Source organism: Puntigrus tetrazona, chromosome 24 (genome assembly GCF_018831695.1).
Source record: "Puntigrus tetrazona isolate hp1 chromosome 24, ASM1883169v1, whole genome shotgun sequence".
In the NCBI taxonomy this organism is placed as follows: domain Eukaryota; kingdom Metazoa; phylum Chordata; class Actinopteri; order Cypriniformes; family Cyprinidae; genus Puntigrus; species Puntigrus tetrazona.
This window is the reverse complement of record NC_056722.1, coordinates 21,168,671-21,181,548: the sequence shown is the minus strand read 5'-3', so window position 1 is coordinate 21,181,548 and position 12,878 is coordinate 21,168,671. Positions and strand designations below refer to the sequence as shown.

Genomic DNA, 12,878 nt, shown 5'->3' with positions numbered 1-12,878 from the left:
CTTTGGGCTGGGAAGTAACCAAATTTTTTACTTTGCCATGAGGACCTTGCAGTTATACTCAGAATGATCATAGGCTAAAAGTGATGTATATAATTCAATCATCATCATTCAATTATTATATAATTATTGTTGGCCTTATTAGAGTGAGGATTAGACAAGGCTGAATTATTAAAGTAAATAATAGCATTCAATGCCAAACCTTAAGTACAGCTAACTGCTATTGCTACGTCATTTATTACTCAACTTAGCGCGCTTAATAAAGTTTCAAGGAGACCAGAATGTTCATGCATGCGGAGAACATGCTATTTTGGCTCTTGAGCCGCACTAATAAGAGATTTGCTGAGCAGTCTAGCTGTATATTTTCGTTTGATCTACGCTCCATGCACCTCGCCCATTGCATAGGCCCTACCAAGCAGAGCTGTCCCAGCCAGCAATTATCTCGGTGATGCTGAGCCCCACCCCGCAGAGCTGCGTGGACCACATGGCCATGAACACATTAACCATAACCGCTATAGCGGTCTGCGCCTTCACCCTGGCTGTGCCATCAGTGATCACTTTGATGTTGCACACATGATTTCTGTCTTTTTTCATTTTGAAACGTCTTCATTGCTGAGTAGGCAGACAACACCGAAGTCCTTGATGTGGGCACCTGAGTAGGATTGGGAGATGTAAAAATCATGTCAGGTTGTAGGCCTGTTTAAATTTCCAGATATAATTTAGCACTATTTTGGAAATGTAGGTCACGCAGCATTATGAATCATTGTTTTGGATCCCGTAGATATATAGAGTCTTGAATAAAAATATTTTAGAAACGTACTTTAGGTTAAATTAAGAATTACTCAACTAAGAAACAGCATTCTGAATGAAAAGAGGTCAGTATGACTGAACAGACGATACAGGAAAGCATTCTTGTTAGCTAAACTGTTCCTAGTTTAACCTAGCTTGTGTTTCATACTACATGCAGTGACTTTTGCTGCAGTTAAAACATATAGCCATCATAAATGCATATACTGCACCGAGGAACTGCCCTAAGGGATTTTGAAGCATCTGCACAGTGTTTGAGCCTTTCCACTTGAAACTGACAAGCATAGACATGCTGGTGGTTCAAGTATCTGACTCTTGAAAGATGAGGGTCTGCCTCCTTGCCTTTCAAACTGGCGCACTTATTGTTAAAGCCTTTCGTGATGAAAATGTCGGAAAGTTATTTTTTTCTGGGGCTACACCCCCTGTATTTGAAGCTGCTGGAACGTTGTGATTACTTCAATAGAGATGTTTTCTTCCATAAGGGGTGTGTTTGGGTGAAGGATGTGAACATTATCTTTCCCCTTTTTGCTTCTTTAACTCTCCAAACCACTCATTAGCTTTACAGAGCGATGGGAATGTTAAAGGTCGTAGCTTTTGTATATGCATATGCCTTAAAATCATGCAAATATATTGTTTTGTATAAAACTGAGGCTTAATTTTAAGTTTGCTTTCCACAATGCTTCCTCTAAATCACTAAAAAAAAATTATTTTTCTTACCTGACAGAATGCTATGGACTGCCAAGTCATAATGGTAAAACTGCTTATGGGTTGTACCATCATAACTCCTCATAATTATTCCAGTATTAATCGATGAATTATGTCACATTATATCAGACAAATGGTCACTCATTACTGCTTAAAACATTACAACAAGTCTGCATTGGAAGTCTGACAATTTACACAGAACAATGATTATTTGTATTAATATCATGAGATATAATGGTTTAATGCTCATTTATATTCAACGGATTAAATATTTATGTCAATATTTTCATTGTTTTTATTATTTGATATTAATGTATACTGTAGGATTTAGCCTTATATAAATAGCGATTGTAAAAAAGTTTATCCTGACATTTGTTCCAACTGTCCACTTTGTCCATAAATATGTCTTTGATCCCCTCTGCGTAAACATAGGGGCTGATGATCACAAATGACAGAACACTTATATTATTACTAATTCATTTTCATTGGTTTTGAAACTGGCACAGGCCAAATCCTGCTAATATTACACTGCACCTGCAGGACTATACTCTCAGTGGTTAAATGTCTGACTGTGTTTGGCAGTGTACTAAATCAAGCCGTCGGCTGGGGCTGGAAGTGGCCTGCAGCGGGTGGAGCATGACTGGGACAGGGCAGAGATCAGGCTGCTGGGAGAGGAAGAGAGAGGAGGGGGAGGCAGTGCAGGTCTGAACAGAGCTGAGACTAGCAGTGAAGTTAGACCTAACGCGGGACTTATTTTGTCATGGGTGACAGAGCTGAGGTCACTAATGTCAAATGGCAAGTCAGCTCTTTTAAAATGAAAGGCTGGACTTTTCCATTGTGGATGATTTTTTGTGTCAATTTAGTTCTGCTGAAGTTCAGTAATTAATCATTGCATGTTTTAATTCTGTCTCTGTAATAGATTTGTCCTTACATAAGCATTTGTAATTAAGGAACTCTTGGCGTGCAATCGCAGAAACAGCTCTAGAGAGGGATAGTAATTTAAGAGACCGTGATTATAGCCACCCAGTGATCAGTGTGTGAGATTTGGATTTATTTTAGTATCTCTAAGAGAGGAAAGATATCATTACAGTGTTGTCTTCACTTCCCTCATCCTGAACGCAAGACATATTTTATATCCATATTATATCTAAAATGCTTTGTTGTCTGCAGCTACCACAGATTTAAGCTTTGTTTCACCAACAAGAAAGTATCCAAGAATGTTTTTGAAGACCAGTCTTTAGACGTGGTACTGCACTTACATTACGAGTTTTATATAAAAGATAAAAGAACCATTTTCAAGAACAATTTTTCAACATTTTCAAGAAAAAGCCAGAATATGATGGATTAGTAGGTTTTGAATCATGGTTGCTGGTTTGAGCTAGTTTAAGCTGGTCATGAGCTAGTTTAATATGTTCATGTGCTGAGCAGGTCCTGAGCAGAAAATAGTTGCTTAGGACCAGCACATGACCAGCTAAGAATTCTTTTAAACCAGATCATGACCAGCTAAAGACCAGCTTAAACCAGCTCAAACCAGAAACTATGCTTCAAAACATACCTAACCCTAAAATGCTAGGGTTTGGTTTCAAAATTTCAGAAGATTAACGATGTATTCTGATCAATATATTTGTTTCTGGGTTTTATAAAGACCCAAGACGTGGGTTTTTCATGGAACTACTGTAGAAACTGTTGGGCTAAAAAACTAGCCATTTTAGTTTGTTTAATTAGGTTTTACTGGTCTTTAAAGATGGTTTTTAGCTGATTAACTTAGGTTGAGTCTCACACCTTGACCCCAATGCCTATATGGTTTGTTTTGTTTCCTGCCATAATAATAAAGCAATTCTTAAATCAAGAAGGATTTTCTAGACAAGTAAATATTTTTTTTAAATATTTTGGCTGGAATCTAGACAAAAAAATTTTTGCAGTGAAAGCTGAGATGTACCCAAAACTTACCTAAAAAGCATTAAAAGCTGACTGCATAGGAGTCGTGGAAGAGCTTTAGTTTTTAGATGTTTCTTCAAAGGTTTCTCAGAATATATTTAAAGTAATTCCAGTGGGAAGATTGAAGAAACACAAAAGTATTGGTATATAAGAGGAATGTAGTGTGTATACACCAGATCATTACCAGATCAGAATTTTTTATTCAAAGTTTTATCTCTGCCTTTTATTGCAGACATTAACATATTGGCCCTTGTTGAGGTCTCTTCTGAAATTTTAAACAGGTCCATGTGAAACATCTGAAGCAGGAGACTTTGAAGAACATTTCGAAGAACAACCGAGACATTAAAGAGATCTCTTTTGTGTTGTTTCTTGGAATCACTAACAAGCAACCCGCTCAGTAGCATCAGCAGGTTGAAACCATGTGCATCAGTGCCTCTGTATCAGAGGTTGGGCAAATATTCCCTGGTGTGTCGGAGTGCTTTGTTGAATCAGTCTGGAGTTCCTGATGTGTTTGATCAGATGTTTCCTGTATCAGTGCGCTGTTGTTTTACCCTCCAGATGCTGCCAAAATGTTCAGTCAAGCTGCGTTTATCGAGAATGGAAATATAATTAGCTGTTGGAGCAGTCAGATAAATTCAGAGTTGTTGTGTTATGCATGGGGAGGAGAGTGACAGACACCACCTATGTGCTTTTAGCCGTGTTAAAGAATGATGTTTACTGATAATGCTGCACATATACATAAGCCATTTACTGTAGACTGTCTTCTGGCAATGAGCTTTATGAGCCAGTCCGCCACATCATTTGACTTCTTAATCAATTAGCTTTAATTATATTAAGCAAACAGCAGACTTCATGCAGTGTTCTCTTGAGATGATTAGGTTATTGCATTTGACAGCATCAGAGAGCATGAAATAATTGGCACAACCATGCCGACTGAACATCATGCCCATTGGCGGAGCTTGAGTTTTTGGTATGTGGCTACAAGTGAGAAAGGACTGGATTAGTAAGCCTTTTTCAAGAAGAAAATTGATGGAAGACAGTATGAAATGAACTGATCTAAAAGGATATTAAAGAATAGTTCCCCTGGCTTTTTCAAGCTTTGTAATGCTTGTGTATAGTGACCATTATTTTGAAGATTTGTAAAACGTAAATTAACTTATGCACCTTCGGGGGGTTGTCACATGTCTTCTGAAGCAGATCGATGGGTTTTTGTAACAAAAATATTTCTAGTTTTCAAAGTCAAACCTAAATATCTGACTTCCTGCAAATGCGTCTTGGCTGACCTCTGACTCGATGTGTGATGCAGCTTATGTCATACATCGAGTCAGAAGTCAGCCTGGACGCACTCTTATGCGCCTCTCTCGGGGATGCGGCCCTTTGCAGGAAGTATAGGTACTTGCCGTTATAAACGATTTACGGAGCTTCAAAATAATGGTCACTATCCACAAGCATTACCATGCTTGGAAGAGCCAGGATCATTTTTTTTTAAACTCAGACTGTGTTCGTCTGAAAAAAGAAAGTCATATACACCAAAAATGGCTATCTATCTATCTATCTATCTATCTATCTATCTATCTATCTATCTATCTATCTATCTATCTATCAAACATGAAAGAATGAGAGATTCTGTAGGTTTTGGCTCAGTGGTTTGTGTATATGAGGTACTTCTACATTTGTAAATGAAGAAGAGGAATGTGATGTTTACATTGAGCTGCAAGATTGTTGAAACATACTGAAGATATAAGACTCTCCCATGCAGCGATCGTCATCCTTAAATCAATTTTTTTTTTGTTATGGCAAAATAATGTTGATACATTTCCAGGCCTGGTTTATCTTTGTAGAACTTGAGTACACTTTAAAACACACTTATAAATGTAATGCATTACAAAACGTAACTGTTATATTTTTATACTTCATGTATCAAATAACGCATCATGTTTAAAAATGTCACATTAAAGTTAAATTAAATCCTGTTCATTCCCACAAATGTTTACGATCGTGGCAAGTGTATTTAATAACCGTTAAGTGTTTTGTCAAAGAATTGTGATTTTTGGTTATGTTAGGCTACTTGCGAAGACTTCCTAAGAAAAGTAAATGCATCTCCACAACCCCAAGGCAGATGGGTGGACAATGTGTGGTCCCCCTAAATGTTTACTGAGGAAGTTCTTTAAATAAGCGCTCAGTGACAGCCACACTTTTATCTGTTTGGCGAAATAAAACAAAGTTTGTAGGAGCACTCAAGAGCCTTTGTATGTTTGAATTATATACTTGTAAAACTTTACGGGATATATTTCTAAAGTGTGTGAGCAATGGAGAGAGTGACAGCAGGGAGAAGATGAGGTTGATGGACTGTGGCCTTATTAAAGTCAGTAATGGGAGAGTAAATTATCTGATCTTTCATATGATGTCTTTTTTGACCTGTTCTAGAGAGAGATGCCAAGGCCTTGGCTCCCTGACGCTGGCAGATTATATCGATGCCAAGATTGTATTTCATGTTCCAAAAGGCCTGACGAATGGATCTTTCATGGACTTGTCCATATTGGCTACTTTCGAGAATACCCTCCTGCAGTGCCAGACCACCCATCTACTTTCCCTGTGCCTCGTGTCCTGAGACACTGGGTGCTTCCTGCTCACCTCACCCTTCCTGTGGTCCATCTGGGATCATTTGGTTTGACCTCCAACGACTGACTCACTGACCTTTTTTACAGTTTTCACTTGCCATACGTCCTTGGTGCTCCTTAGCGATCCAGGAGGGTTGCAGCAGTTACAGACTCATATGTAAAACCCTGTGTGGTTCGCCATCACTGAAACCAAACTGCTTTTTAAATATAGTAGGTTTGTGTGTCATGGCACATGTTCTTCATTTGGTTTCATTTTGGTTTACTAGTGCATAACTTTTTGTAGACCTGATGCAGAATTAAGTTGTGTGGCATTCAGAATTTAACTGAGAGTGACTTTTTAAAACTGCAAATTCATAAAAAATTATGAATTCGAAGTACACAACAAATATCCCCTAAAAACAAATTTTGTAAAAAAACTAAATATATAATAAATATATAGCTGTTTGAGTCATTTCAATGTAAACTGCATAAACTGGCTTCAAAAACCTTCTACACAATGAACCTTGTACGGCATATAAAAAAAGTTGAAACTTATTTTGATGAATTAAAATAAAGCAAAAATACATTTTCTTATAGCTCATTATCATAAATATATATCATAAATATTTTTTCATGGTTTTTTTACATTTATATAGTAGCCTGTATTTTATTATAATCACTGAATTTATAAGCATGTCTAATTTTACAAAAATCTTAAAATTTATCAGGATATAATTTGTGATAATTAATAATACAACTATTTATTTTTTGTCCTTTTTTTATTGAAAACGTTTAAAGTGCCCATATTATGGATTTATTAATTTATTTTTTAAATAACCTTTCATGTAACACAGCTTTAAGTGAATAAAAAACAAGCTGCAAAGTTTTAAATCTGAAAGTGCGCAGTGTATAAAGTTATTGTCTCTCAAAAGAAAGAGTCGACTCAAAAAAGTACTAGCTACACCACCGTTGTGAACACAAAACGGTGACCACCGTTGAATCTAGGGTAATATTCTACACATACTGAAGTAATGGACTTGACGCTTTCTTGGGTGTCGAATGCTTGCCCAGACAAAATGGCATTCCTGAGTAAGAGTAAATGAACTACTGTGAGATTTGACATCTACAACTCTGCTTTGAATAACTCTGAGGGCCCTGGGGTGAGTTTCCAACCACTGCTAAACACGAGGAAAGAGCCATTACCATCTGTGTAGTATGTAATATGTTTATGATCAAGGGTGTAAGAACTGTTTGAAATTTGTGTGTATTCATAGAGATTCGCTGCTGCCAAGTTTGTGATCCACTTTAATCTGTGAAATTTGAGCCATGAAACATAAACTAAGGGTTTTTGAACATGTTTTAGTTTCCACTTAAATCTTACATTAGCCTTACATTATTGTATGCATACGGTTTCTTAAACTTCGACACAAGCTTTTAAATAATAATAATAATAACAACATTACAACAAAGGTCTAGGCATTTATGAACCTCTGCCCAATGCTATTTCAAGCTTGCGTAGGCTGGTTATGTCTATTTATTCAAATAAAATTAGCAGCAATGCCCCGTTTGCCTTCCACCATGCACAATGTGGACATTACAGATGTAGACGCTCTTAAAATGGAAGCGATATTTAACCAGTATTCATTCTGGTACCCACCATGGTAGACCACAGTGAAAATAACCGGCTTACAATCCCAGAATGACAGTCCTGCCACTGTCTAGAAATTTTTACCTCAGAGTCTTCTCAAGCGTACAATTTGAGTATTTTCGATTGTTTCTCGTGTTTAAGTTCACTCCACAGGTTGAGGGAATGTGTTCTGTGGGAGTTCTTTGTTGAACACAGAGCACAGGTTGTATGTTGAGTGACTGAGCTCTCGGTGCGCTTGTGGCCCTGAGCTGAGACAGAAAGAGCCCTTTATACTCCCTCAGGCTCTTGTGTGTTTAGACCCTGATGGACAGAAGCTAGTGGCTGGTTAGTGTGTGCCTGTGAAAAGTTCTTCCCTTACAATTCCACTTAAGGTCAAATACTCACGCTGAAGGGAAACTTAAACTAGTCATATCTAACTCGCCACTGTATCGGTAAAGTGAAATAGTCATCATCATCATCATCATCATCACCACAAGTTCACAAAAGCGGTTTGATAATGGAGATGGATTCAAAAGTGATTTTGTCTCTCATTTAAATCTGGACAGGGTTTTAAAGAATGTAAAATGACAATATAGTCAAATGGCTAAAATACCTGAAGTCACCTTGTAATTTAAGTTATTCTGAAATTTTCATTGTAATTTGTAGTTATTGTGAAATACATATATAAAAATACATACAATATATGTGTATATATATATATATATATATATATATATATATATATATATATATATCTTCTCTTTTTACTTCCTTTACAATTTTTACTATGCATATTTATTATATTTATTATTTAATAATTCATTTTTTAGTTGTATAACATTTATTTTACATTATATTGAAAATGTTTTAGTTTTAATTATAACCAGGCAGTTCAGAGGTCACCCATGAAAAGCCCTGAGACGGAACTATTTTACTATTGTGAAGAGACGTGAGGACCGAGCCAAGTCGTGTATCAAATTAATGCAAACATGCTTAGAAAAGTGTTCTTTTAACGATCTTGCTCAAAGCATGCATAACTATATCAGTTCACTTGACATGAATCTTTATTGTAAATTCAGCTTGTCCTGCATACAACTTAACACATGCTCTTGGCAACGAGGATCGGTTTTTATGTTTTTAATTATGAATTTATGGAATCATGATTATGATTATCAACCAGAGTGCTGCATGATAAAGATGTATATGAATGCTAATTTGTTCAAACAGAGTCATGCAACTGTCAGAATGTGACCTTTGATCTCTGACAGCATCCATCAGCAGAGAGAAAGGTGAGTGACAATCACTGCGAAAAATTCAGGAATGCACTGCATCATAATTAATAACAGTCAAAATATGAATCACCTGCATGCAGCTCCAGTCATTCACACTACAGATTTTATTGTATTGTCATTTTTCAGGAGCTGGTAAATCATTCACCGAATCAAACCTTGTAATCATGATCACAGGCATTACTGCATGCAAATAATATTATCTGAGAATCTGAGGATCTACTGTACATGTTTCTGCAGACAGTTCACTGAGTGCAGTTCCAACTTGCCCTTAGGTGATGACATAATGTTTTTTTTAATTATTATTATGATTACGATGACGATGTTGATGAATTATCTCACTGATTTTGTGCGAACCATCTTATTGATTTTGCATTTCAGTGCATGCATATGCCATTTCACTCATTCATTGATTTATTCAATCATTCGTAACTGTATTCATAAAGAAGAGACGTGACTTTGGCATGCTAACAAAAACAGAGCTAACGAGATGATTTCTGGCACGGATCATGAGCTGGTTACTCGCCATTTGTCCTCAGAGCTAATTGTTTGTTTTATTCATACAGTGTTCTAGAAACAGCGCTGATAAACTAGTAAACTCTCTAATAATAATAAATAATAAACTCTGATAACAAATAGATATGAGATGCCAGTTTTCCAAAAAACTGAAAGAACTGTGAAGATTATGAGAAGTTTTCAGCAGTTGGGTTTGTTTGTGATTATTTATGTCATTATGCGATTAATTAACTTAATTAACGCTGATTTTACATTCCAGAGAGAGTGGATGGAAAGGAAAACGTGAAGGACTGTCAGTCATTCTTAGCCCCTCCCACTCAACCTCCACATGCACTCTTGAAGAATAAACATCTGCAAAACGTAAGAAGGTGTTTTCATCGAATTTCTGTCTTGTCTTTTACCTTCTATCCTGCTTGCTGACAATGAAAATGTTTTAATTCTAAGCAGCTTCTGCGCAAGGTATACTGAAATGTTACAAATTACTGATGGAATCGTCCGGAAACATCATTACGCAGCGTTCCGGAGTACTTGACTCTGATTGGCCAATCGCTGTATAAGCGGTCAAATAGTTCCGAATAATGGTCGTTGTCCTGGGAAACGCGTCTAACTGATCGCTCTTCCGGAAAACCCTAAAACAAAAAAAAACTAATAAAAAATCCCTAAGAACGATGTACGATTGACTCTAGTTGAAGATTATGGGCTACTGTGTGTATATATATTTTTTACAATTTACAATTTATTACAATTTTATTACAAATCTTATTGGTGATGCAAAACTGCATATGCCCTAATCCGAAACCTAACAAACGTTTGGAATTGCTGGTATATTCGCTCTCTCTCTCTCTCTCTCTCTCTCTCTCTCTCTCTCTCTCTCTCTCTCTTTCTTATTCCCAGGCTACTCTAGGGAAATTTCTACCGGCTTTCATGGGGGACGCGCAAGAGGGCGACCAGGGGAGGCTTTGGAAAACTGATGGGTGGATCCCTAGCCAACTTTCAAGCCCCGTGATTTGCTAATCGGGGTATTTTCCCTTGTCATTTTCCTGTAATCCAGGGTCTGGGTCCAGCCCTCTTGACGGTGAGGCGATCGAGCGCTCCGCGTCTCATTTTGATTAAAGCCCGAATCCCTTCAGTCTGAAGGCTGGGCGCAAGGAAAGGAGGATCGAAGGGGGCCCGGAGAGAGAAAATACCCCTCACCTATGGCTGTTTAGAGCAAATCGGGCACATTTGGGATTGTAGAAGGGACATCATTTTCAAATAAGCAGAGGTCGCCCCGGGTTTTGTGCACATTTGTGGGCGCCAGACCATGGAGAGGCCAAGGTGGTCCCCAATGTGGAAAACGAAAAGGTGGCTTTTGGATTCCACTGTTTTCAAATTCATCACAGTTTCCCTCGTCCTGGTTCTGCAGGCTCCAAATGTCAGAGCAGGTAAGGAAAGATAGACTTCCGAACTTTTGGTGAAGTTGTAGGGACTGTCAGATAGGCGATGCGCACTTGCGCTTGCGGGTTTTTACGCGTTTGATTTAGACAGGTGATCGCAGATCTGCATCCCGTATGTGTGCGTGTGCTGCAAGATACAGTATTACTAGCGCCCAAGAAATTAAAAAAAGCAACAAAAAAAAAAACATTGTAATATTAAAATGCTGAGCTCGTTAAAATAAACCCACTAGTTCCCCGAAAAAGCATTCATTACATTTAATAATGCAATTTTATGCACATATTTGAGATAAATCAGTCTTCACATATCTACAGTATGTGCATAGCATGACTTTGGGTAATGATCACATTGCCAGATCCCGTACTTTGAAGCAGTTAGTAGCGAAAGCATCTACTTTATTTACCAATAAGCAGTCTTCGCGCGCGACTTGGTTTGTTCACCATCTGTCATTTGCATATTCATAATCTTTAATTTCAAAAGACATGCCGTTTTATTTTGTTTCTGCATATTTTCTACTTTAATAAACTCTATGGGAGGGTGGAGAGGTGGAATGTGTCAAGAGAGTGTCATGGAGAGACAGTTTAGGATTTACTTCAGGGGGAAAAAAAAGCTCTTTGTTCGAACCTGTGGTCCGTTAGGTGTGTGTGGACACGGTTAGCAGGGTGGAATTCCTAAGGGTTTTACATCCATGCCTTACATTTAGGGAAAGAAAATTATAAAAGTATCTGCCTGAATGGTGTGATTCTAGGGATGAGAATGTGAGCCTAATTGTGTGTATTCAAAGACAGATGCATTTTGATTGTCAGTAATTGATATACTAATGCATGCGTATAACACTTAAGTCTTTTGACCGATATTTGTGTGATTTTTCTGTTTATGATAGGACTTTTTATATTTATAGCAAATGAGACATTGGAGGTCCAATTTACAATGGGCGTGACTGACTGACTGATCATAACTGTTAATTTGATTATGAATACATATGTATGTTTTGTTTTATTTTTTTATTTTTTACATATCCTATAAACTTTTTTTTTTATAATTTCTTTGTATCAGAGTGCTTTAGCACCTCAATTTCCACTGGGCAATGAATTAGCATAGATCACAGTGGGCTCCAGTCGAAATCTCACCCTTTTGCCATTCAACCCTAGCTCCACCGAAGACCAAGCGGGGGCCTTTTTTAACACTGTCACTCCCAAGTATCCCAGTCTTCACGTTAAGTGCCTTCCCGTTATTTGATGACTGTCCTCTGTGCTCATCCCTATTATTTTGGAGGCTTCAAAGGGCCCGGAGCCATCCAGGGGCCCCAGCCTGGCCTTATGATAGGTCTCGCTCACCCTCACAGGAACAAAGATCCTTACAAAATTGAATTAGGCATTTATGTTGTTGGGAAATGACAGATGTAAATAAGATAATAGACTGCTATTGTTCTCATTTGCCACATTTTCTAAGCATGCTTGAATATGACCGAAATGCATCAGCGATCCAAGCTTAATAATTCTCTTTTGTCTACCAAAGCTGATAATGAATCTTAAAATGTATTCATCTCAATCGACTTCTGAAGCTGTGCGTTACATCCCTTGCGGTTTGTGGCTTGTGAAGGCATTTCTGTCGGGTGCCCTCTTGAGCTGGCAGTGTACTGACATGTTTTCTCAGCCCCTCAGGCTGAGGAACCTCAGATGTGCATTCCTTCAGACAATGCACACATTTCAAAAATCTTTGCTTACTCTTAGTGGTAGACGGTGCTGACCAGGTCCCGAGCTGAACATTTGGGCTGCATTCACGAGTCATGCTTTTGTGACGAAACTCTATGCGCGTTAGTTGGCTAGCAATGCGGTTCAGTCTGATTCTTCTAACATTTTTGATGTTACATAATTGCATGCAGCTCATCCAATAAAACATTCCAAAATAATCCGTCCTCATTGGCTTAATCTCATGTTGTTTAAAACCTGTGTCACTTTTTTT

At 37.8% G+C, this 12,878-nt stretch overlaps 1 protein-coding gene across 1 annotated transcript in view; it reads left to right on the top strand.

Annotated features, from left to right (window-relative positions):
- Nucleotides 1–10,638: 10,638 nt before the first annotated feature.
- col11a1a (collagen, type XI, alpha 1a) overlaps nt 10,639–12,878 on the top strand; it is a 61,673-nt gene continuing 59,433 nt past the window's right edge. Inside the window, exon 1 of the mRNA XM_043225744.1 lies at nt 10,639–10,903. Within this exon, the coding sequence (XP_043081679.1) occupies nt 10,783–10,903 (121 nt within the window). The 5' untranslated portion in view covers nt 10,639–10,782. The remainder of the gene's footprint in view (nt 10,904–12,878) is intronic.